The sequence below is a fragment of the Podarcis liolepis genome (genome assembly GCF_965112155.1).
Source record: "Podarcis liolepis genome assembly, chromosome: 13".
In the NCBI taxonomy this organism is placed as follows: domain Eukaryota; kingdom Metazoa; phylum Chordata; class Lepidosauria; order Squamata; family Lacertidae; genus Podarcis; species Podarcis liolepis.
The window spans coordinates 32,250,428-32,275,849 of NC_139573.1; the positions used below are offsets into that span (position 1 = coordinate 32,250,428).

At 50.3% G+C, this 25,422-nt stretch overlaps 1 protein-coding gene across 2 annotated transcripts in view; it reads left to right on the forward strand.

The window, feature by feature from the left end:
- Positions 1-281: 281 nt before the first annotated feature.
- KCNH4 (potassium voltage-gated channel subfamily H member 4) overlaps positions 282-25,422 on the forward strand; it is a 50,707-nt gene continuing 25,566 nt past the window's right edge. Inside the window, exons 1-4 of one of the 2 annotated variants that reach the window (XM_083469530.1) lie at positions 282-385; positions 12,751-12,984; positions 18,878-19,009; positions 21,165-21,292. In XM_083469530.1, coding sequence (XP_083325656.1) covers positions 310-385; positions 12,751-12,984; positions 18,878-19,009; positions 21,165-21,292 — 570 coding nt within the window. In that variant the 5' untranslated portion in view covers positions 282-309. The remainder of the gene's footprint in view (positions 386-12,750; positions 12,985-18,877; positions 19,010-21,164; positions 21,293-25,422) is intronic. The other variant, XM_083469531.1, reaches the window with a different exon arrangement.

Consider the following 25,422-nt stretch of genomic DNA (forward strand, 5'->3'; position numbering starts at 1 on the left):
CCCAGCGCTGCTCGGCGCTAATTGTACGGCTGGGATTAGCAGGAGGGAGCTGACAGCCGGGAGAGAGAGAGGCAGGGAGACAGCGAGGGAGGCTCGGGCAGCTGCCTCGCCTCGCCCTGCGCCTGCAGCCCCGGCCGGGATGCCGCGCAGCAGCGCCCTGCCTGAGCCGCGCGGCGGTGGCGGCGGCGGAGCCGGAGGAAGAAGAGGAGGAGGAGGAGACGCCTAGGCGCCCCGTGCCCGCTCCGCCGCCACCTTCACACGCGCACCCTCCCCGCGGGGGCGGCGGGGGGCGCCCATGGTGCCGCCGCCATGCCGGTGATGAAAGGCTTGCTGGCGCCGCAGAACACCTTCCTGGACAACATCGCCAACAGGTTCGATGGGACACGTAAGTGGCCTCGGGGACGCCGCGGGGGGAAGAGTCCCGTGGACACGAATCCACGCCCGGTCAGTGGGACTGAACGGGGTATGTGGGGGGGGGGGGTCGATCCAGCCTCTCCTCCACCCTCTCCCCTCACCAGCAGCCCCCCTCTTCTCTTCTCTCCTCCTCCTCCTCCACCTAAAAGTTATTCTCCTCCGAGGATGGAGGTGCCCTGACGCCCCAGGGACATAGCTGTCAACTTTTCCCTTTTCTTGCGAGGAATCCTATTCGGAATAAGGGAACTTCCCTTTAAAAAAGGGAAACGTTGACAGCTATGCCCAGGGATGGGCGCTTGTCTCTCGGGGCGTCTGAGAAAAGGGGTCGCCTTGAGCGCTCGCTCGCCCTTCTGCCTTGTTTCTCTTTCTGCCCCGCGGTCCTAAATCGGGGGGGGGGGGCGTGCAGTCAGTATTATCTGCCCCAAGTCCTGGACAGTAACGAAACCCACCCCACTCCTTGCCTGCCTGCCTCTCTCTCCCCACTCTCCTGCCCCAAGCCCGCTTTGTGTTGGGTCTCTCGAGTCCCCCCCCCCCTTGCATCTCCAGAGTTAACAAAGAGAGACGCTCTTTGTCTCTGCACAGACTTCACCCACTGGAGATCGAGAAGATCGGGATGGGTGGGTTGATCTCTCTCGTTTCCCGGTCGCCCAGGGACTGAGACCCCCCCACCCCCCACACTCTATTATTTAAGGGGAATACACTGTTTGGGTCTCTTCTGCTGCTGCCCACCCTCTCTCCATCTTCTGATGTTTAGCTGCGCCACCAACTCCGGTCTTGTTCAGCCTTCGCAAGCTTCCTTGGGAGAGTTATCAGACTTTCCTTTGTGCACGTGTGAAAGGAGACCGGGTGCGGCGGAGCAGCTTCACCAAGGGTTTCTGTAGGCTAAGCAGCCGGGAGGGAAGAGTCGCCTGCCCGCAAGTGCTCAGTCTCGGGCATACCTTACTGGGCTCCGCAACATGCCGTAGGGATACCTAGAAAAGAGTTCCTCTGAGCATGTGCGAAAGGGTTTTATCTCCCTTTCTCACCCTTAGGGAGACTCCTCACGCGTCTGAGATTAGAAGTTTTCTTCGCCCCTCTTTTTTCTCCCTCCTTCATTGTCTCCCCTGAGATCTGCGTTTAGATTGGAAGCTCCTCGCGGCAGGCACCTGTCTTGCTTACTTTTGCGGGTGTGGGGGACGACGACACTATTTATATTGATGGTGAGACCACAATAGCGAGGAGGAAGTCAGGGCTGTACATAAGGGAGCGTGAGTTGCATGCATTGCTACTTTTCAGAAACTTTTTCGACACGGTGCCTCTCTATGCGTGTGGCTAGGAAATCCTTTCCCTTCCCGATCTCCTAGAGGCAAAGTGAAGCGAGGGCTGTGGGATTTGGGGTGCTTTTAAGGGCACCCGACAAGGGGGGTAGGCAGTTCTCTTGCGCGAAGCCCACTGAGCTGCGCGATCCCTGTTCAGCCCGTCCCTGGGGGCACCTCCCGATTTCGACTTGAACACATTTATTCGTTTATTACATTTGAGCCCCATCATTCTTCCAAAGAGCTGAGGGTGATACAAATGGCCTTTCCATAGTATCTTCACAACAACCTTGTGAGTTAGGCTGAGCTGAACGTGTCCGTGTAACTGGCCCGGGGTCACCCCGTGAGCATCGTGTCTGCAGTGGTGCAGAAGGACTTCGGAGTGGAAGTCGCCCCCCCCCCCATTCAGCGCAGTGAGCGGAAGGACCACACTCTTTAGACTGGATTACCATTCAAAGTGAGGGGCATCGCGACGCCTTTAAGTCTAGAGTTTTAAATTAACTACCTAACTGCATCACTGTTTGCTCCAGGACTCACCCAGACCCAGTCAGAAGCTCTTTGGGATGCCAGGAGAACTAAGCCTATGGAGCCATAAGAAGGGGCAACCCTGAGCATGTGCAAAGAGCCTTTCCCCCTTTACCAAACAACCACAGTGTGCCCACCCTCCTGCGTGCGAGGAAGGAGCCCCAGCGTTTCTGCTTTTAAAAATGAAGCTAGACTCGGCCAGAAGGAAGGCGTGCTTGCTGCAGCAAGCAGTGACTCTCTGCCCACGTGCAGAGTTCTTTTTCACCTTCACCCGTGAGAAAAAAACCCCCACATACAGCTAGTTAAAAGGGAGAAAAGGCTGGGGGCATCTGTCAAGGATTCTTTAGCTGTAATTCCCTGCAGTACAGGGGGCTGGACTAAATGATCCTTGGGTTCTCCTCCAGCTCTTCGATTCTATGGCACTTTCCAGGTGAGACCGAAAAGGGAAGAGGGAGCGAGCCAGAGGATGGGAAAGTCCTCCTTCTCAATCCCAGAGAAATGCTTGCGGGTTGAAGGAGGCTTCGCGCGCTGGGCGCAATCTGAAATGCATTCTACCCGCGCTCGAAGTGCCCTATCTGACTGCCGGTTCCTGATTTATTTTATTATAGAATTGTAGGGTTAGAAGGGACACCCCCGCCCCACCGGGGTCATGTAGTCCAGTTTAGACATTCAGCCTAGTTTCCGGGGCTGGAGACGCAGTGGTGCGGTCAGGGCAGGACTGGGAAGGCAGACGTCCAGAGCCCCACTCAGCAGAATGAGGCGGGGGTGGCCCCCAAACGCAGCACGGCTTGGATTACCGTCTAAAGAGGGGCAGTTGGATAAGACCATTAAGCCCGGAATCTAAAATTACCTAACTGCACTACGGCTGGGGTGTCGGTGCCAATTAAACTCGGCTCGATCTCCCTCCCTCTCTTAGACATACATGCCACACTCGCTTTCACTCTCACTCTCACTACCTGCTTAGCCCTGCGGGAGGGAAAAGGATACATGGGTGGGGACGGAAGGTGTAGTAATCGTATGTGTGTGTATTTAAAAAAACAACAACCCACAAACAACAACTAAAATGCCATATTGTGGCTCGAGGATTTTCTCTTTAAGAGGATTCCGGTCGTGGGGGGTGGGGGGTGGGGGAGGAGGAGGATTTAAATGCTTCCAGAAAGATCAATGAAAACTAATTTAGCATTTTCCTTTGGGGATGTCCGGGAGAAGCTTTCGTAATGAGCGCTCCCCGCCCCCCCCCCCGCGCCAGCAGCGCTCCCCTTATTCCTAGGGGAGCCACAGCGAGCTGGCACACAATACCTGAGAACAGAAGTTTTTGCAGAACGCTTGAGGAAGGGGGAAGGAGAAGAGGGGAACGCCCTTTCCCTGTACGCCCATCTCTACCCATGTTCCCGGTGATATAAAACGGGATTAAACCCAATATCGTTCTCCTGAGGCTGGGGACACGCGCTTCTCTGAGATTTAAGCGAGTCTCCAATATCAGCCAATTCCCCCCCTCCCCCCAGTTTTGTTTACCATCTAGTCCGATGAAGCGTTCTGGAGAACTGGAAAGCTTACATACCATTTTGTAACATTTTGGCTGGCCTATTTCTTTTTTCTTTTTAAGCCCTGTTGGGGATTTAGGAATCTCGTTTGCGAGCCCCTTAGTTATCCGTGTTGTTGTTGTTGTTGTTTTAAGCGCGCCACGCGTCAAGGAATTCCGCGTTGCTCTCGGTGGGCAGGACGCTAGATCAGCACTTCGGACAGCTCCCGAACTCCTCCTTGGAAGCTTAGACCGCGGCTGCTTCTGACGCCCTTGTGGCGCAAGGAAAAAGAGCCAAATCAGTGAAGTCCAGCTCTCCTTACTAGATAGGCGCTTACTCGAAGCAGCTGGTTATATTGGAGGCAGGGAATCCGCTTCAAAACTGTGAAGAGACAAGGCTCACCCTTCTTTTGAAATGGCACCCCTTTTCTGTCTTGAAGCCCCTTATGCCCAAATCTCAGAATTGTGGGCTTTTTGTGGCGATTGGTCAGCTGTGAGAGAAATCACTCTGCAAGTGCTCAGAGGCACCTATCTATCTTACATCACACGTCCGCTTGGCTAAGGTCACGCCAAGCACAAAAAGCAATTATCAAGAGCATCCCTGAGCATGTACAGGATGTAATCAAATCACAGCAGCCAGTACCCCACACATCTAAGCTTGGGCGGGGAGGAGTGCGGTAGGGTTATCCAGTTTTGGAAGCAAGCATGTTGTGGGAGCCAGGACTCTTGGGTTCCTTCCTCTTCCAGGAGGGGTCTGGTGTCTGAGAACCAGTGGTGGTGCAGTGGTGTTGGACTAGGACCTGAGAGACCAGGGTTTGATTCCTGGGTGACCTAGGGCCAGTCGTTACTTCTCAGCCTAACCTACTTTGCAGGGTTGTTGCGGGGGTTAAGTGAGAGGGAAACAATGGAAATCACTTTTGAGCTTCCTGAAGAAAAAGGTGGACTATAAATGCGATAAATACATAAAATAAAATAAATATTGGCATAGCACAAGGGGAGCTGGGAAGCAGGACTCCCAGTTTCCGTCACCAGCTTGTGCAAGCTGTGCTGCTCAGTGGTTACAGCAGAAGATGCAGGAAGTCACTCTGGAGTTACACTCTTCAGATGTAATCGGGGAACCCTCTCACGGATCATGCTTGGCTGCAGCATGTTCCACGAGGCTTTTAACTGGGAGATTAACATCAAATCTACAGAGCCACAATTCCCCATCGCTTGCAAAGCTCATTCATCCTTTGGCTCAATTGCTTTGGATTTTCAATTCACATCCTTCCTTACCTCCCACATGAATGGCTGAATTTGGATTATCCCCATCGCAGCAACCTCATGTCCTCACGTCCATCCCTGTGTGTTTTGGAGGCAGACTGGCTTGCCTGCATCTCTGAGCCCCATTCTGAACAGGGCTCTGTCTTTCTGAGGGAGTTCCGCCGATGGTAGCAAGCAGGCATGTGAGTTCTAGTGCAAAGGAGATGAAGGAAATGCTATACTGGAAGATACTTAGGTTGGTGTGGGTGTAAGCAAGCTTCTGAGTTCCACAGAACTGTTCATCACTCTGAACAGGAATCCACAGGACTATGCACCAAAAGCTCTTTGAAGGAAGTGTGGTGTACAAGTGTAAAAAGTAAATTCAGCTGACGTTAAAGAACATTTCATTGTGGGTGGACCCCTAGCATCTAAAATGAAGAGAGAAAATGAGTGGATGTTATGCGTAAGAATGGAAGTGTGATGTGCTGGTATGTATGAGTGCTTGTATGCGGGTGTGTGTCTGTGTAATGGCCTTGCACTGGCGTGCGGCCCCCAAAAGAAAACCCACAAAGGAACACAGACCTTGGGCTGAAAAGGAGTTATCTTACTCTGTTCTAAGCCCACCCAACCTATTTCTCCAGCCTCCTTCTCCCTGTTTTTCTCAATCCTTAATCTTCAGCCTGCTGTTAACTGGACCCCAAGCACATGCAAACTCATATGCACACTCCTTCATCTCATTAGCACTTTTCAACAACCTCAATGGCAGGGGTAGGCAACCTAAGGCCCGTGGGCCAGATGCGGCCCAATCGCCTTCTCAATCCGGGCCACGGACGGTCTGGGAATCAGCATGTTTTTACATGAGTAGAATGTGTCCTTTTATTTAAAATGCATCTCTGGGTAATTTGTGGGGCCTGCCTGGTGTTTTTACATGAGTAGAATGTGTGCTTTTATTTAAAATACATCTCTGGGTTATTTGTGGGGCATAGGAATTTGTTCACCCCCCCCCCAATATAGTCCACATGGTCTGAGGGCTGGTGGAACGGCCCACTGCTGAAAAAGGTTGTTGACCCCTGCTCAACAGGGTCAAAACCCCACACTTTGGGGAAATCCTGAGCCGTGACTGCTTATAGGCCTCCTGCCAATAAAATATACAATACAAGCAAAAAAAGGGAAGAAAATTAATGACTAATGAGGCACCATTAATGGAACTTTCTAGCCTTAATTTAGCAGTGCCTAGTCTACATCTTTGCTTTCAAATTAACTGGCAAAGGAGTAGCACCAATTACATTATTGATAGTATTTTGCATGCATATCTTAGATTTTGTGGTGTTTTGCAGACACTCTTTTTTTTTTAGGTTTGCTGTTGTTTCTGTTTAATTTATTGTTTGTTATTTTGAAAATCAAAGCAAAAAAAGATATGCACATTTAGTCAGACCTTTGCTGCTGGTCTCCCACAACCTTCCAGTATGGAATAGATTACTTTAGGGAAACTGCTGTCTTCAGATATGGCCAAACTCAAACACCAGTCATACCTGACCATTGCCTATACTGGCTGGGGCTGATGGGAGTTGGAGATCAACAAACTCCAAAGCACCATAGGTTTCCTGCCGCTGCTGTAGAGTGTGGAGGGGCTTGGTTTTATGAAGTACTAATATCTCATGCATTTCCTCCCCTCACTACCGGGCAAGACTGCATTTGGCTCCTTTTGCTTTTGCCCTTCCCAGTCCCTTAGTAAAATCAGAGCTTCCTAGTAAAATCTGAGCTGAAAAGGCAGCCTGCATAAGTATTTGAATAGATCTGCGCTGATAAAACAACTTTTGGACTGCTCCCAAATCATACTTCCAGGCTGGTGGGAGGCTCTTCTCCTGAGCTTCTCTTCTGCTGACGCTCCATCTAAAAGTTCATTTGTGTCCTCTCAGGGTGGGCAGCTTACAGGATGTGGTTCCAGCCAGCCGGCCAGCCTGAGGGAGAGCTGCTCAGAACCGCGGAGAGTGCACATTTTAATACACAGCCCTTCTAAGCAGCCCCCTAATCCTGCATCCTAGAAGCCAAAAACTAGACTTAGCTACAGATGCAAACTATTTTTCACACACACACAAGCCCCTCCCAAGTTAATCCAAGCAGTGACCTGAGGTGACCGAGAGTTAAACAATTGGGTTGGGGTAGGGGGATGAGAAAGCTCTCAAGCCAGCCGGGGTGGCGGGTGGGGGAGGCCACAAACTGAAGTCCTGGTCAACTGGGCCTTTATCCTGTTGTCTCCAAAGGCAATTCTGGTTCATAATGAAAAAGAGATCAAGGCTTGACGATGTCTGTAAGTCATACTCACCCACCCCAGCCCTCGGTTGTAAAGCTTGGATGTTCAGTAAGGAGGAGAAAGCACTCTGCGTATGTGCAGAGGCACGTCAATCCTTATTTCGATAGGCCACGGCTAGGCTGGTGTTGGGGGTTGAAAGCCCTGAGCAACTTGGGTCCAGGTCACCTTGAGGACTGCCTGAGCCCTTATATCCCAACTTGATCAGGGTTTCTCCAACTTGGGTCCCCAGCTGTTGTTGGACTACAATTCCCATCGTCCCTAACTAGCAGGACCAGTGGTCAAGGATGATGGGAACTGTAGTCCAAAAACTTCTGGTCACCAAAGTTTAGGAAACCCTGTATTAGATCATCTGGAGGAGCACTGTTAGCTGTTCCCTGTCATACAGAGGCCTGACTGGCTTCAGCAAGAAGTTGGGCATTTTGTTTTACTGGTCCCATGCTGTGGACTGGCATTCCAGCAAGGGTCCCCCAGGCACCCTCACTTTTGACAGACCTATTCCTTTGTTAAAGTTTTTCAAGGCGAACCAGTCACTTTCACGACTATTTTGTATTGTTATTCGGATATCTTATGTTTTACTATACTTGCACCTAATTTTATACACTGCTTTTTTCATATGTTATATGAGTTGGCAGTATATAAATATATTTTTAATATATTTTTAAAAAATCATGTCCCAAAGCTGAATACCGGTATAGAAAACGGGACGGAGAGCTGTGTCCTGCTCAAATTAAGCCCTGGTGTGATAGTAGCAAAACTGAATTTCTCCCATTAAAGCCATTACAGTATTAAGCATTTATGTGCCACTGGTTCTAGACATTCTCCAGCTCTGAGCTGCTTCAAGGCATTTTAATGTCTGAGGCAGAAAATTAAAGTCTCCCCCCAACACACACACCACAAAATCTACAGGCAAGATCTTCTGCAGAAGCTTCATTGAAACTGCCTACCATGTCCTTGTTTGGCTCCTGTTCATTCCAGTGCCGCTTGTGCAAGAATACTTTCTGGTGGATTGATCAACCATATATTCCTGTTTCCTACTCTGTTGCCCTGAATGGTGTCCCAGATCCACCGCTTGAGGCTGCCACCTCATCTCGATTCAGATCACCTGGAGAGATTTGCTTCATAGGCAAAATGCGCAGCATGGCCAGGATTGATCCAGAGGGAAGGGGATATTGGAACCTTATGCATTAGGGTTGCGCTTCATAGCTCTTCCACGGTTCTTGGCCCTCTCTGAGGACACAGACTTGGGTGCCATTTGAGGGGTAACACTTTGACCTTGCTGGATGGAAATCCATAGCCCAAATGTCCAATTTGGCACCTTCTCCACCGAGGGCCATCTGTCTGCCTTGGGGCTGTGCCAAGGAGCAAGGTGGCAACATCCTGATCAACACTCTGCAAAGCATCTAATCAAACAGGCAGGGAGAGCCGGTCGGAAGGCAGAATGTGCCGCCGCCTCAGTATCCTCCACCGGCAACCCCTTGCGCAAGGATCAGGAAAGCCATGCAGCGAAGGAAGCAAAAATAGATTGTGCCATGCAGGGGCTGATAAGCCTTCCTTTCTCAAGAGCACCCCAGGAAATACAGGCCTGTGGCAGACTCAGGAAAATGTTACAGTTCTGGCAGCAGTGCAAAAAAATCCAAGGGTGTGGGTGACATCCCTCCACCCAGTTTTTATCTTTTACTAGGGGTGCTTTTTATGGTCTCTCTTGCCCATCCTCAGCTGACTCAGCCGTGGCCCCCTCCCACAATTTGTCTCCCTCCACCTCACCCTCTTTATCCCCCAACTCTCCTGCTGTTCTCTCTTGGACAAGGCTGTGTGTGTGTGTGTGTGTGTGTGTGCGCGCGCATTCCGTGCATCTGCAATCATACCATACGGTTTGGTTTTGCTTCTTCAAAAAAGCAAGTTTCTAGCCCCTTTTGATGCCCAACAAACTATGCATCAAAACAAGTGAGCAGTGCCTGACAAGTTCTTAAAAACGGAGAGGGTTGCAGCTGATCAAAACTCCCATTTTTTGTAGGGAAGGTGCCTCGGTTATTTGTATAATCTCCTGTTCCAGATGCAAACTATACATTATTTAAAATAGATGCACATTTGCCTGGCTAAGCGCAGCAGCTTCCCCTTTGGCAAATTTTGCCTCACAGCCTTAACATTTAACCCTCATGTTCAGGGAGGGGGGGAGGGAAAGGATCTCTGCCAGAACTTCCCCCACCCCACATGTAATAACACGAGTTCACTCATTATCCCGATTTCTCTTCAAGGCTTTTGACAGGGATCAAGTCAGCTTAGGGCAGATCTCTTCCCACCATCAGCACCTCAGGGGACAGGTGTGTCTTTGGTCCTAGCGGTTGCTGAGTCTCTGGGAAGCAAAGTGCATCGTCAGCCTTCAGATCCAGAGTGATTTGTGTTAGGAGGAGGGGCGGGGAGGGAGCACGCACAGGGTCTGGTTTTGGAGGTGGAACAGGGAATCGTCAGGAAGGAGAACTTAAGGGTAGCTCTACCATGAGGTCTCCACCATCACCAACAAATTGTTTATGTCCCCAGGAGGGAATCTGCCAGGGGTGCAAGAGAACTTCCCATGCGATTGTGTTCCATGGGTCAAATTTGCTACCCCTGAACAGTGTTGGAAGTCTTATTCTCTGCTCCATCTTTTGCCTGTTTGTAGCATCACATCTGCTAGAAATCAAAGTGACTTTGCAACATCTCTGCTGAAATTTGCAACAGCGATAAAGCCTGTCTCTAACAGGGCAAATGGCCGTTGCAATAAAACCATAGCCCTTCCTCTGTTGCAGCCTCCGTTTCAATTTTTTTGCTTGTAAGCTCTTTGCAGCACAGTGCTGTCATCTTATACTTTGCAGCGTCCACCCTGCATACTGAGGACACTACGTCAAGGAATGGCAGCTTGGTGGCCTTTAGCAAAGACACCCCCGCCCGATGTGCATTTTGCCACATTGTTGGTGCCCAGATGGGATTCCCAGGCAGTGGGTGGCAGTGGTGTATGCGTGGCAATTGCAGTATTCCAATCAGAGCGGGGCAAATGCCGTTTTAATTTCCCACAATGCCTCTGGTGCAACATCCTCCCAAGGCATTGTGGGAAATTACAACAGCAGCCAGTGGGCAGTGCTGAGAGTGCCTTTTAAAAAGAGGATCTAGAGCGGGTTTCAGCAGTGGGCCCTGCAGGGTGCTGGGGTTCCTGGCGGCTGCCCAAGGGTCCTGCATGCTGGTGCCAAGCCTGGAGCACAACATCACGAAAAAGCAGAGATACCGAAGGCCCAAGGTAAACAAAGGAGATTTAGCCAGCGTTCAGAAGGCCCTCAGAGACAGAAGTGAGCACACACACAAGCAAACCTCCCTAGACAAGGAGTTCCTTCCACTTGGTCGGTGGCATAACAACAACAGCCCTGATTCTCACCTTGCAACAGGGAAACACAAAGCAGGAGAGGGGTTTTTTGCCTTCTGCCTCTGACCTTCCTATGGAAAGAGGCCCACAGTGAAACTGCAGGGTTGGGCATCATGTCTAGCAATTTGGCGCCTTGTCTAGTGTTGCAATGGGCTTTGATGGGTGTTCACAGGTTAGCTAGTACCCGTGTACAAGTTGTCTCTACCTTCATGAGGAAGGAGGCTTGTTTGCAAGTTGTGCTGAACGCAGGCACAAACTGCCTGCGCACTTGTGCAGGTGTTTGTGGGAAAGTGGGATGCCTGCTTTGTATAGCTCTGCTATTGGTACATACATTGAACATCAAACACTGTATGTGACTAACTGTATGAGCATATAGCTCAGCTATTTGTGTACCCATATACAGTGGCACCTCGGGTTATGAACTTAATTTGTTCCAGAAGTCCATTCTTAACCTGAAACCGTTCTTAACCTGAGGCGTGCTTTCGCTAATGGGGCCTCCCGCTGCCGCCGCACCACCGGCGGCATGATTTCCGTTCTCATCCTGGGGCAAAGTTTGCAACCCAAGGTCCTACTTCCGAGATAGTGGAGTTTGTAACCCGAAGTGTTTGTAACCCGAGGTACCACTGTACTCAGTTTGTATGCCGAATGTAATGTGCGAACACACCTAAAGTCCGAAGGCAGTGCTTATTTTATTTTTAGAAAGAGAAGTCATGTATGGGAGCCCTGACATGTGCCCTGGAGAGATGTTCAGCTCTTTAATGCTAACGTTGTGGGAAGCGGGTTGCAGTGGCTCAAAGGCGCTTTTCTCAATTATGTAATATTACTTCATATTGACTTGAGGACAGGCAATCATTCTTAAAAAGGTTGACAGCGGTTTGAGAGAGGCTTCACTCTGTATGTGTGTACCAGGAATGGGGAAAATGTGGCCCTCCATATATTGTCAGGCTGTAATTCCCACCAGCCCTAACCAACATGGCCAACAGCCAGAGATGATAGGAGTTGTAGTCCAAAACAACACCTGGAGGACCACAAGTTCTCCATACCGTGTGTGTGTGTGTGTGTGTGTGTGTGTGCACACACACTCTTCTTTGATGGAACTGTCAAACTTTGATGGAACTGTCTCCTCTGGTCAGTCAGACAGGTTTTTCAGGCTTTGAAAAAGTACCAAAACCTGACAAACCTAAAGCAGGGTTTCCCAAACTTGGGTCTCCAGCTGTTTTTGGACTACAGTTCCCATCATCCCTGACCACTGGTCCTGCTAGCTAGGGATGATGGGAGTTGTAGTCCAAGAACAGCTGGAAACCCAAGTTTAGGAAGCCCACCTAAAAGCAAAAGTGAGAGAAACACAGATTCCATAAACAGCAATCTCAAAGTTACCTTCGACCACCAGGGAATAAAAAGCCTATTGTCTGCCTCCAGCTTCTGCTACTTCAAAGAAGAAGCTTGGCCAATGATGGTGTGCTCAAGGGGCTTACTAAAATAAAGAGAGCTTGGCTGCAGAATCAACCACATCTGCATGAAGTCTTTGTCCTGGTTATACCACTGAAGGAGGCATTCCCTAAATCGGGCTTGCCCGTTCAGGCCAGCCTTCACCCAGCTGGTGTCTTCCAGTTGGACTAAACCTCCCATTGACTCCAGCCAACATGATTGCCTGGTTGATGGGAGCTGTAGCCCACCAGCTGGAGGGAACCAGCTTGGCGAAGTCTGGAGGAGAGGGCTGTCAAGGGTTACTAGCCATAATGGCTATGTTCTGCTTCCACAGCCAAAAGGCAGCAATGCTTCTGAAAACCAGTTGCTGGGAACCAATGGAGAGGACAATGCTCTTGTGTTCGAATCCTGCTTGCAGGCTTCCCACGGGCATCTGGTTGACCACTGTGAGAAAAGGATGCCAGGATAGATGAGCCATTGGCCTGACCCAGCAGGCTCTTCTTAAGTCCTCAACTCCGATTTAGGCTGTGAAATCAGCACCCGAATTCCTTCTCCCCTGCCCACCCGCCAATGCTGGCATGACAACTCAGGGTCTCCCTTCTCCACCCACTTGCAGATAGCAACTTCCTGCTGGCCAACGCTCAGGTGCACCGCGGCTTCCCCATCGTCTACTGCTCTGACGGATTCTGCGACCTTACTGGCTTCGCCCGGACAGAAGTCATGCAGAAGAACTGCAGCTGCCGCTTCCTCTACGGCAGCGAGACCTGCGAAGCCGTCCTGCAGCGCATCGAGAAAGTGCTGGAGGGGAAGCAGGAGTACCAGGCCGAAGTCTGCTTTTACAAGAAGAGTGGTGAGTTTGGGGGAGCCCCCTGGGAGGACTCCCTTCCCCTCCCGGCATCGCAGGCTGTTTGTATGCTGCTGGGCCTAATTCAAGGTGCTAACGTTAACATATTAGCAGCTTGGGAGCTAGTCATTTGCTGGAGCACCTCTAGCCATGTGAGACAGCTTGGATCTGGAGACTGGCCAGCAACTGGGGTGTGGGAAGCTTGCTTGCAGTTCTGTGGATGAATGGGAATGACTCCACAGGGACATGGAGCAGGATGTAGGGACCTCCCTGCTTTTCACCCTCCTGGAGTGTTTATGCCTGGGTGCAATGGATGCCCTGAGGCTCTGACCGTACCTCTTCCTTGCCTGGTTAGAGGATAGAGAGGGATGTGTGAGTGTGAAGAAACTAGAAGCTTGCTTAGTGAGCAGGAAGTTTAGTGAGCAGTGGTTTAGTGAGCAGGAAGTCTGTGGCAGTGAGCAGTCCAGAATCAGAGGCAGAATCAGAGGCTGGAGAGGAGCAGGGTCAAGAGGCAGCGATGAGTCAGGCTGGTGAAGAAACCAGGGGGGTCTCCGCCTCCTGCTGCAACCAGTTCCTCTCCCTCTTGGTCTCCCAAGACCAGAAGTGGTATGAAGAGGGAGGAGCCTGTTGGCCTAGTCTCAGATTGCTTGGAAAGGACCCAGGGGAGGAGGACTCTTAGGGAACTGTGGGTTTGGGGGGCGGACTTCAGTCCCCACAACTGCTTTATTGGGGCAAGTTCTACTTGGAAGAGTTGCTGTGCTCACTAGGCCTGGCCTCCTGAGCTGCTTGTTTCTTTGAATACAGTGGTACCTTGGTTCTCAAATGTCTTGGTACCCAAACGCCTTGGTTCTCAAACGCTGAAAACCCGAAAGTAAGTGTTCCGGTTTCTGAATGTCTTTTGGAACCTGAATGTCCCCTGTGGCTGTCGACTATTGTTTCTGGGGCGCCTGCACCAATCAGAAGCTGTGCCTTGGTTTTCAAATATTTCGGAAGTCAAATGAACTTCCGGAATGGATTAAGTTTGGCGCTTTTGTTTTTGCTATTTATTTTGCGTTTTTGTTTTTGAGGCTTTTTCGGTTAATTTTGAGGCTTTTTCGGTTAATGACTGTGTGGAACCCAGTTTAGCTACTGATTGTGTGGCTGCGGAAATGGATCAAAGCCGCCCCCCCCATCCAAACAATAACTACCATCAGTGCAAATAAAAAAAACAATTAATTTTACTTTTTATCATCTACAATACTGTCTTATTTATTTTGTAGTACAGTACATTGATTATTAGGGGGGACGCAGGTGGTGCTGTGGTCTAAACCACAGAGCCTAGGGCTTGCAGATCAGAAGGTTGGCAGTTCGAATCCCCGTGACGAGGTGAGCTCCCGTTGCTCGGTCCCTGCTCCTGCCAACCTAGCAGTTCGAAAGCACATCAAAGTGCAAGTAGATAAATAGGTATCGCTCCGGTGGGAAGGTAAACGGCATTTCTGTGCACAGCTCTGGTTCGCCAGAAGCGGCTTAGTCATGCTGACCGCATGACCCGTAAGCTGTACACTGGCTCCCTCGGCCAATAAAGCGAGATGAGTGCGGCAACCCAAAGTTGTCTGCAACTGGACCTAACGGTCAGAAGTTCCTTTACCTTTACATTGATTGTTGCTTTCATTTTATGTATCAATGGCCTCGTTAGATAGTAGAATTCATGTTAAATTGCTGTTTTAGGGGTTGTTTTTAAAAGGCTGGAATGGATTAATCCATTTTGTATTACTGTCTATGGGAAAGTGTGCCTTGGTTTTGGAACGGACTTCTGGAATGGATTAAGTTTGAGAACCAAGGTACCACTGTAAAGAGCTAAGTGCACTGACGCTGTGTGAGGCATTGCTGACCTGTTTCTGACAACTGCTCCTGACACCAGCTCTCTGGCCCTGCCCATCACTGGCATGTGGAAGGTTGCCCAAAAGGAAAATGGCCCCTGGTGTGAAAAATGCCCCCTGCCCTAGAGGCATGGGCTGCATGGACACTGTCGGGATTTTGCTTTGTGGTTAGGACACTTCACATCCTGAACCATTGGTGACTCTGCTAAGGTTGCATCAGTGCCTGCCCCTTTTTTGATAGTGCTTGGTTGACGGCAATTGTTCTTTTTTATTGCTGTGGCCATAATGTATTGGGCCAGCCGTGGTCAGGCTTAAAAGAGTGTGAGATCTTAAAAAAAGCCAGAGTTGGGCTAAGCACAATTTAAGCTCAGGGGCTGAGGGTTGCTGGACATCACTGGTGGGGAAGAGTGCTGCTTCATTCAGATCCTGCTCCCCAGCTTCCCACAGGCAGCTGATTGGTCCCTGTGAGAACTGCTGGACTAGCTGGGTTTTGCTGAGGTTGTTAATTTATTCTTAGAATAGGCTGGTGTGCTGGGCCCAGGGGTAACCTGTGAAACACAGTCCAGGACCAGACCAGAATCTGAAGGTTCCGCTAAGAGTCAGTCCGACAGGGCCAAGGCAGGACACGAGGCAGGAAACCAGAGAAGGGCAGGTGCAGGATCTAGCACACAGCAATGTTGCTCCCGCAACCTGGGGCAGGGTCCGACAACCTTTTATCTTTGTCGGTGTAGCGGCCAGTCCTGATCCCCTGGCAACTCACCTCCCTGCTTCACCTGAAGGCGAGCACTCCTCCTGCGAGTACTCAGGTCTCTCCTTCTCTCAGACCTTAGTCTCTACAGCTCGGGAGACGTCGGTGGGTTACTAGACCCAGAGGCCGCCTCAGCCTCCCCTGACCCAACCGGTAGCGGAGCAGCTGTAAATGATAGCCCAGCTGAAGGTAACGAGGTAATCCCCGCATCTGGAGCCAGGGCAGGCTTAGGCCCCGACTCGGCCCAGCTGGTGTTTGTTGCAGGGGAACCTGTGCAGGCTGGGGCTCTTCAGGATCAGGCCCCAGACTTGGTTCAGTTGATCCCTGAGGCAGCGGCGTAGCGTGGGTTGTCAGCACACGGGGCAAGGCAAGTAATTTGCGCCCCCTAACCCCTAACCTGCCGCTGCCAGCTTCTTCTTGCTGCTGCCTGGTCTGGTCTGGTGTGGTTCTCTCCCGCGCTCAGCGCTGCGCTGGGCGGCCGCTGCACTGTCCCTCCCCCGATAGTCCCTCGCTATCTCTCTGCACCGCACACCTGGCACCCACCCCCTCCACAGTGGGCGGCGACCCAGCGGCTCAGATTGGATTCGCACAGCCAGCACTGCAGTGAGAGAGAGAGTGAGAGAGCCAGGTAGGGGCAGAGAGCTGTGAGTGCGAGCGCGGCCGGTGCGGCCGGCCCCCCCCTGCACCCCCCACGCTACACCACTGCCCTGAGACAAAGGATCTGGTGCAGACTGTGACTCCTCTGGTTCCAAGTCCGAGCCCAAGTCCCAGGCCATCACAACTGGTTTGATTCATTTATACACATTGTAGAATTTGGGATTCTTTGGTACAGACTGATGAAGTGCTGTTGGCGCATAGTGGACAATGCTGGAATCCTGGGCTCTCTGGAGAGCCCAAGGGAAATAATGTGTCCAGAGAGACACTCGCTTCCTCATACCTCCAGGGTCCCACTGGCATTTCCCCCCGGACATGGTTTAAGATGCTGGACTGTTGTTGTTTTTCAGCAACAAGTCCCTTAACACAGGTCCTGTTTCAGTGACTGAAGAGAAATGGGAAGGTTCTGCCCTGCTGCCAAAGCCTTGTTTGAATGGCTGTTGCGGCAGCGGCTTCTGGTTTCCAGCGAGATCTTGTGGAACTCTCGTGAGATCTTGCTGGAAGCCACTGCCACGCCTTCAATGTCAGTGCCAGCAGGGGGTTGAAGGGGCATGCATGGCAGCTCCAGAGAAGTGGCTTCTGGGTAGATGTGGCAAGAGCCTCATAAGATCTCATGAGAGCTTTGTGAGATCTTTCCAGGACCCAGGACCCACCACCATAGCTTCTTCTCTGGTGGCACTGGCAGCAGGCGATCTGTTGGGGGTCAGATCTCCCACCGTCGTGGATCTTGCCACTGAAGCAGACTGCTTCATATCGCCTGGTTAAAACAGCTTGAGCTTGGCAAACTTCTGAAACTACCTCCACATTTAGCTCTTCCAAATCTTTCAGGTGCGAAGAGTGTGGTGCTTGTTCTAGATGCTACATTTGGAGTGCGTGGGGATATGGAGAGACGGAGAGTTGTTTTTTTATGGCAGCCGTTTTCTCTCTCTAAACCTGGGTTCTGTGAGGTTGTCAGCTGCCCGCCACCAGATAATAAATAACAGCTTTCTCAGCTGCTGAAGGCTAGAGACTAGGCCATCACATAACCTATCGCTTGCAGTGTTATGGCTAGACGTCAAATACCAATGGACAAATGGCAGTGTACAAGAACCATACCTCCATTCTAGAAAAGATGTGAGTCGCACTCACAGGGAAATATTAATATTATTATTACGTTTTACCTATATTTACTTAAGCAAATAAGGCTTAGCTGCCGCTGCATTTTAAAAAACAACAACGATCCTCCTAAAATAGCCCAAACAGAAGAAAAGAGAGGTCATTCTCAAGCAGCTGCCAAAGGATGTATTTATAAAAATTAATCATCCAGCACATTTCAACAAATGTCCTCATCAGAGGAATATCAAAAAGTAAAACTAGTGTAAGAACCATATCACCAGGCTAGAAAAGATCTGAATAGTGCTGATGAAATGGATATTATTAGTAGTTTCTAGTTTTATCCCTCTTGCGCTCTCATGGTTTCTCGTACAAATGCTATTCTAATCTGCTAGAATGGTGTAGCTGTTTTTACGCTGATTGTACAGCTTTATGGCTATTGATATTTACTGTCGCTTCTTGGAATCATTTGTTCAGATGTGTTGTGGCATTCACTGATTCTCTTTCAACATCAGCTTGAGACTTGAGTGTTAACTTTTTAAAGCTGCTACTGCACCATATATTCCATGGGTAGGCAAACTAAGGCCTAGGGGCTGGATCCGTCCCAATCACCTTCTAAATCCGGACTTCGGACAGTCTGGGAATCAGCGTGTTTTTACATGAGTAGAATGTGTCCTTTTATTTAAAATTTATCTCTGGGCTATATGTGGGGCCTTCCTGGTGTTTTTACATGAGTAGAATGTGTGCTTTTATTTAAAATGCATCTCTGGGTTATTTGTGGGGCATAGGAAGGCTTTCATTATTTTTTTCAAAATATAGTCCGGCCCCCCACAAGGTCTGAGGGACAGTTGATCGGCCCCCTGCTGAAAAAGTTTGTTGACCCCTGATAGTTCCTCTCAAGCCCAGGCACCAGATGTGCAATTGCTACACCTTCCTCCTCAACCTCGTTTGGGTCAGATCATAGCAGCTGTGATCAAGCCAATACGAGGGCATTTCTATAGGGTTGGTGTCCTTTTTTGTTTTAGAAAGCACCTTTGAGCATGTGCAAAGTATCTTCCTGTGCCCACTGCCAAGAAGGATACAATTTATTCCCCCTCCCCCCAAAAAAACTTGGACAGAGTGCCTTTGAGCATGTGCAGGCTGCTTTTTCCTTGTAAGAAGAAGCATCCAAAGCGTAGAGCCATTCTAAGCTGATCACGGGCAGTTTAAGCATGAAGGCACGTTTGAAGGAAACCACCAGGAAGAAATTAATAGAATCATAGAATTGTAGAGTTGGAAAGGTCCCTGCAATGCGGGAATCTGCAGCTGTCCCATACAGGGATCGAACCTGCAACCTTGGCGTTATCAGCACCACACTCTAACCAACTGAGCTATCCAGGCGAAATTCCATGGGGTTGGTTCTGGTTGAAGCTGCCGAAGCTTCAGATACTCCTGAAGAAGCAAGGGGAGTGTTTGCAGGGATTGCAGATGAGCGTGGCAGGGGCTGCTGTCGTTCCTCCTTGGTGCAGGTGGTGATGCTGCTCTGTCCCTTTTCTCCCTGGTGCAGGAACAGCCTTCTGGTGCCTGCTGGACATCGTACCTATCAAGAACGAGAAAGGCGAGGTGGTCCTTTTTCTCTTCTCCTTCAAGGACATCACCGAGAGCCATGGAAAGAACCAGTCGAGTGAAAAGAAGGAGGGTGAGGCCTCGGTGGGGGAGGCAGGCTGGGCTCCAGAAACAGGGTCACGAGACCCAGGATAGAGCAGATGGGTGGGGCGGCAGTGCTCCTTGGCAGAAGGACACACCGAACGAGGGGTACGCCTTAAGAGAGCAGCCATTGGCTCCAAGCTGGCTTGGGCATCTCCTTTCCCACTCTGCAAGGCTTCGTCTGGGATGTGTGCATGCATATATCCCTCTCAAAGAGAAAGGCATAGTCTATGTCTGCACCAAGGGACGCAGGTGGCGTTGTGGGTTAAACCACTGAGCCTAGGACTTGCCGATCAGAAGATCGGCGGTTCAAATCCCCGCGGCGGGGTGAGCTCCCGTTGCTCGGTCCGTGCTCCTGCCAACCTAGCAGTTCGAAAGCACACCAGTGCAAGCAGATAAATAGGTATGAGTCCGGTGGGAAGGTAAACGGCATTTCCGTGCACTGCTCTGGTTCGCCAGAAGCAGCTTAGTCATGCTGGCCACATGACCCAGAAGCTGTACGCCAGCTCCCTCGGCCAATGAAGCGAGATGAGCGCCTCAACCCCAGAGTCAGTCATGACTGGACCTAATGGTCAGGGGTCCCTTTACCTTTATGCCTGCACAGGAGATGCTCACCCCCTTTCAGCAAGAACCTGCAGCCTTCCGAGTATTGTTGGAACTCCAGCTGCCAGCAGTCTAGCTGCATGGTCCTTGGTGATGGGTGATGGGAGCTGCAGTCTCCATCCTTGTTCCAGGTTCTGCCTCTGCTTTGAGAGGCAACTGTTGCTGGGAATTGCAAGTGGGGAAAGAGTTGCTGTTGCAGTCAGGGTCCCCCAGGCACCCGATGGTTGGCCGTTGCTCAAACTGCTGCCGGAAAGAATTCCCATGAATAGGAAGTAGGAAGACCCTTTTGGAAGGCTGCTTGAGGTTCCTGTGAGGTTTTCTTTCATCACTGTTGGACTGAGAGCAAGCTGTAGAAGCGTTTGTTTGGATTAGCTGAGGAAGACTCCATGGGGTTAGAAGAGCAGCTGTTCTTAGATTAAGGTCATCACTATCCTTACATCCAGAGATGTTCCATCACTACAGAACAGGGCGGGTAATTCTTTGACCAAAATAGCTTCGGGAAAGGTTTTTTAAAAAAAATATTATCATTCTATTCCGACCATTTCTTAACCGCTTAATATGAAAACGCATTTCCAAGCAATGTGCAGAAACAACAAATTTAGAAAAAGGGCACGATAAAACCATCCATACTGATATCAGTTCTTTCTTCTTGTAAACGCAGCTCCTTGCACAACAACTTTCGACCTCCACTCATTCATCCTGGCTCTCAGCCAGGGCCCAAACTCACAGATCACATACACCCCCCCCAAAAAAAATAAAAGAATCTCACAGTGAAGAGGGTGTTCCTGGAACGTTCTCTATCACCCTAGGCTAGCTTTTAAGGTTGATGGAGCTTCTTCAGGTTGCCCATAGCTGCATCCTATTCAGGTGCATCCACACACCTGGTTCCAGGCTACAGAAGGTTTAGTTTTGGTGAGTTTTCTGGGGGGGGGGGCAAAGGATGACAAACAGGACACCCCTCCATTCGCAGGCCTTTGTCTGGCCTCTCCACACCTCTCCTCTTCCACCTGCTTTACTGTGTCATCATGTCAGGGCTCTGTGTCCCAACAGAATGAGCTGGAGGTGATATCACATGCTGGCTCACTGCTTGTTGCATCTAGCATGTTGCAGGGTATTCAGAGTGACGTAATTAGACTTTCTGTCATTAACAGCCTATTGGATGGAATCAGCCCACAAGGTTCCATCTAGCTCTTTTCGTATAGTTAGATACCTGCAGCCAACCTAGCACTTCGCTTTCAAAACTGCCTTGCTTATGAGTACCCTATAGCTGACAGGTTTGTCAACACTCCACAGAATCACATCCATGGCTAGCAGAGTTTGCCCCAAAGAGGCAACTAACTGCCACTTTTGTTTCCCCGCCCCCCAACCACACATATGATTCTGAGGTCAGCATTTCAGCTTGGAGCCTGAGAAGCAGGAACAGGAAGGAAAGCCAAGGGGGATGGATACAGCACGGCAATGTCAGAATCCACATAAAACAAGGTGTTCCCTCTCTAAGATCGGAATTTTGAGCCTGACCTGTCCCACTCTTTTTCTTCTTCCAGAAAAGCACCGCTGTAAGAAGGCAGGGAGCTCCCACCTGCGGGCAGCCAGGAAGCAAGGCCGCACAGCCTTGCACCACCTCGCCAGCCAATTCAGCAAGAAGGAACGGACAGAGATGAAGATCAACAGCGTAAAGATGATTTGCTTGTTTTGCCCTTTGAGGAGGGGATGGTGGTGACTGGTTGAACCTTGCGGCCCTAACATGCAACTGTCTGCATACTGGCAGGTGTACACCTCTGTCTCTGCTCTCCACAAACACCTTATTCTGAGAGGCCATTGTTCCGTTCTGAATGAGGGAACTCTTAAGGATGGGTGTGCACAGAAAAGACTGAGGCCACAACGCCATACATTTAAAGCACTATGTTGCCGCGGCTTCCCCCAGAGAATTATGGGAGCTGTAGTTTGCTAAGGGTGCTGAGAGTTTCTTAGGAGACCCCTCCCCATTCTCCTCACAGGGCAACCATTCCCAGAGTTCCCTGGGAAGACAGACTGACTGCTAAACTACTCTGGAAATTGTAACTCTGGGAAGGGAATAGCTTTCCCCCATCTCCATGTTCTCCTCACAACAACCCTGTGAGGTAGGTTAGGCTGAGAGGCAGTGTCATCCAGTGAGCTTCACGGCCGAGTGGGAATTTGAATTGTGGTCTCACAGGCCCTAGCCTGACACTCTAACCTCTACACCATGGTGTACTCTATAGTGCAAGGCTGCCCCTCCAGGTGGCAACGGTGCAGTTGCAATGAAGCATTGCACAATAGCCACTGTTATTATTGCATCGATTGCAATAGTGCACTCTCACGAAAAGCGCCATTCTGGAGGGGCCGTTAGAGGCTTAAAAAAAATGTTGTGGATTAACTGATGGTGTTGTGGGGTTATTCACGTGCTCTCTCTTAGCAGAGCGAAAAACCCCAGAGATGTGCAGCCCACAGATATGATTTTGGGCAGCCGCCAGTGGCTTGCAGTGTTAATAGCATTAAGCCCATCACTTTGAAGGCCATTAATGCCTTTGCTGAGGGTCACCCTGCGAGGCAGCTCTGCGATTTCTCCCAGCAGTGAGTGCAACCCAACAGGCGCGTGTCCTCAAGACTCAGAGCAGCCAAGAGCAGCCCAGGCAGAGTAAAACGAGGCAAGGACTGCCCACCACCTGATCTGGAGCCTTGTGGAGTTTTGTTAGAGATTCCAATTAAACATCAGGAAGAACTTTTTGGCAGTAAGAGCTGTTCCACAGCGGAACAGATTCCCACGATTGGGGGTGGGCTCTCCTTCCATGGAGGTTTTTAAGCAGAGGTTGGATGGCCACCTGCCATGGATACTTTAGCTGAAATCCCTGCATTGCAGGGGGTTGGACTAGATTATGTTTACCACATTTTTTTCAATGAATCCGGGGACACTTTTTTTTTTTGAAGCTGAGTAGCAACAGGGAGTCGGTAGTGGGGATGGTGAGGCAAAAGACCCTGGGCCCAAGCACACATGCATATTGTATAAAGGTGCAAAGCCCTTCTTTCACATCCTGTGAAACATAAATGCGCACAGTTTTTTAAAAACTGGGCAACGGTGCGTCACCCGCCCATGACTCTTGAGCCTTCCCTGATTTCCTGCCCCCTTCCCCCTTTGTTTTGACAGATCAGGGGAGGCTCGAGAGTCGTAGGTGGGCGGCCGTTACCTAGGAGGGGTGCAAGGTGTGTAGTTTCTTTGCCAGGCAAGGTGCAAAGCCCTTCTTTTGCACCCTGTGAAACATAAATGTGCAGAGTTTTTAAAAAAACTGGGCAATGGCAGCCTGTCCGTGACTCCTGAGCCTCCCCAATCAGTCAAAACAAAGGGGGAAGGGGGCAGGAGATCGGGGAAGGCTTGGGAGTCATGGGTGGGCAGCGTACCGTTGCCCAGTTTTAAAAAACCTCTGTGCATTTATGTTTCACATTTTTGCCTATGTCACTGGCCACTGCTGCCATCCAAGCTATTTCTGTACCATAGCGGTTGGGTAATCTGTGGCCCTCCAAAAATTGTTGGACTCCCAACTTCCGCCCCCCAGTCTGCATGGCCAATGACTAGGGATGATGTGAGCTGTAGTCACCTAGCAACCCCTGGAAGGCCACAGTTTCCCCACCCCTGAGATGAAGAGAAAGAGCTCTAGGCGTGCTCAGAGATGCTCTGTTCTGCAGTGTAAAACCACAAGGTCTAGGACAAAGTCTTGTTAAGGGGAAGGGTAACAGGTGGGACGCAATCTTGAGACTCAACATAGATTCTTTGTTTCACAGCAGGGAGAGAGTGAGTGTGAACCCACATCTCTTGGGTCCCTTACTTGGTGGACCAAGGACTAAGGCTGGGGTCTAATGTCTTTATTGCCGGGTTGCAAAAGGCAAAGAGAGAATTGGCTTGTTTTATTACTGCTGCTCTTGGTGCTGCCTAATCCATTGTTACACCGGGGTGCAGTAAGGCAGTAGTTGCTGTGCATTCTACGTAAGGTTTTGCACACACCTTACATTTAAAGCACATTCTTACCACCAGGTCATCCCCCAACAGAACTACAGTTCCCAGTACGGGGGGGGGGGGCATATTTTAAACGTATGGCATCTGCTCAGTCTTAGTCTATTTCAAGACTCTTTCTTTTGTTGCATAAGCAGCTCAGGCAATGGTCTTCTGCTTTGGGGAGAGAGGCCAGTTTGATTTGTGGCTTGTTCTGATTTTGAAACCAGTCATTGTGTTTTTAAGCTCGTTCCTAGATTGTTTATGCAAGAGCTGTTTGCTTGATTTTGCTGTAGGACTTGGTGAAGTTTATTACCTGTGCATATTGGGGGTGGTGTAGGGTGGGGGGGGGGGGTTGGCAGTAGCTGCAAAAGCCAACCCTATTGCGAGCTCACCCCTTACCAGCCAAGACCTCTGTTCTTTTCCTCTGATGCTCTATATGCCTTGACAGCTGTTCCCCATTCCCCCTCCTGCCAATGACCCAACGCCAGTGCAGATTAAAGGGCTTTGGTCTGTTTGAGGGAAGGAGGGTGGTAGTGGTTGGGGGCTGGCGGTCTGCAGGGGAGACAGTGTTGAACAGCAGCCACAGCAGCTGCTCTTGCAAACCATACAATCCAGATACAGGCTGGGTCAAAACAAACCCCTTCCCTGCCACAAGCAAATCCAGAGACTTTACTTAACACAAAGCTGATAATGGTTGCCAAGCCTTGCAGGAGTCTGGCTTCCTATTCCTCATCCACACTTGGGATGGAGTGTGTGTGTGTGTGTGTGTGTCCTAAGGAGCTTTGGGGGGGGGGATATGCCTACAAACAAAGTGATCCCAAAGGGATCGCAGAGGATTATCCCAATGGGTAAAGACAGTGCAAAGTACTGTATAGGAGGAAGGCACAAAGCCTCCTGCCTTCTGATTTCCAGAACTGGCTACTATTTGGAAAGCAAAGCAGTAAGAGAAGACACAATTTTGTACAATACAGTCGTACCTTGGAAGTCGAACGGAATCCGTTCTGGAAGAATGTTCGACTTCCAAAATATTCGGAAACCCAATTGAGGCTTCCGATTGGCTGCAGGAAGCTCATGCAACCAATCGGAAGCCGCAGAAGCACTGTCGGACATTCAGCTTCCAAAGAACATTTGCAAACCGAAACACTCATTTCCGGGTTTGCGGCATTCGGGAGCCAAAATGTCCGAGTACCAAGGCGTTCGGGATCCAAGGTACGACTGTAGCTTGCGATCTGCACTGCTGGCATTCTTTTGGCATTGCTCAAGGCTTCTCTGTGTCTCTCTGACGCAGGCATAGATCACTGGTGGGACCTGACCCACAGGTCCCAACTGAGGGTGGGGACCCATCATCATTTTCTTCTTTATGTCTCAAGGTTGTAGGGTTGTTGTTTTTTTAAGAGGAGTTGGAGTTGGGAGGGAACACACAGAGGAGGAGGAGGAGAAAGACGTATATGGTTGTGAATTTGGTGCTGGTGATAATATGGGTCCCCTATTCCAAGTTGGGATTAAAGGTAGGCCCCGAGTTTCCAAACCACATACATAGATTCCACCTCACCTCCCACAGCTATTTAGTTGATCAGAGTTTCCAGGATATCTAAATGAAGCCTCCATGTGCAGAGGCAGTGTATCAGCCATTGTCCAACCTGCAGGGCTCACGGCCTCAATGAGTTGCACTGATTCTGGAGCCCGTGCCCACTACTAGCACGCAGCCCCCAAAGGGATGCCTGCAAGGGGAATCTGACCCTTGGGTGACGAAGGTCTTGTCACTACCCCCATGGAGCCAAGGTCTAAGGTGTGGG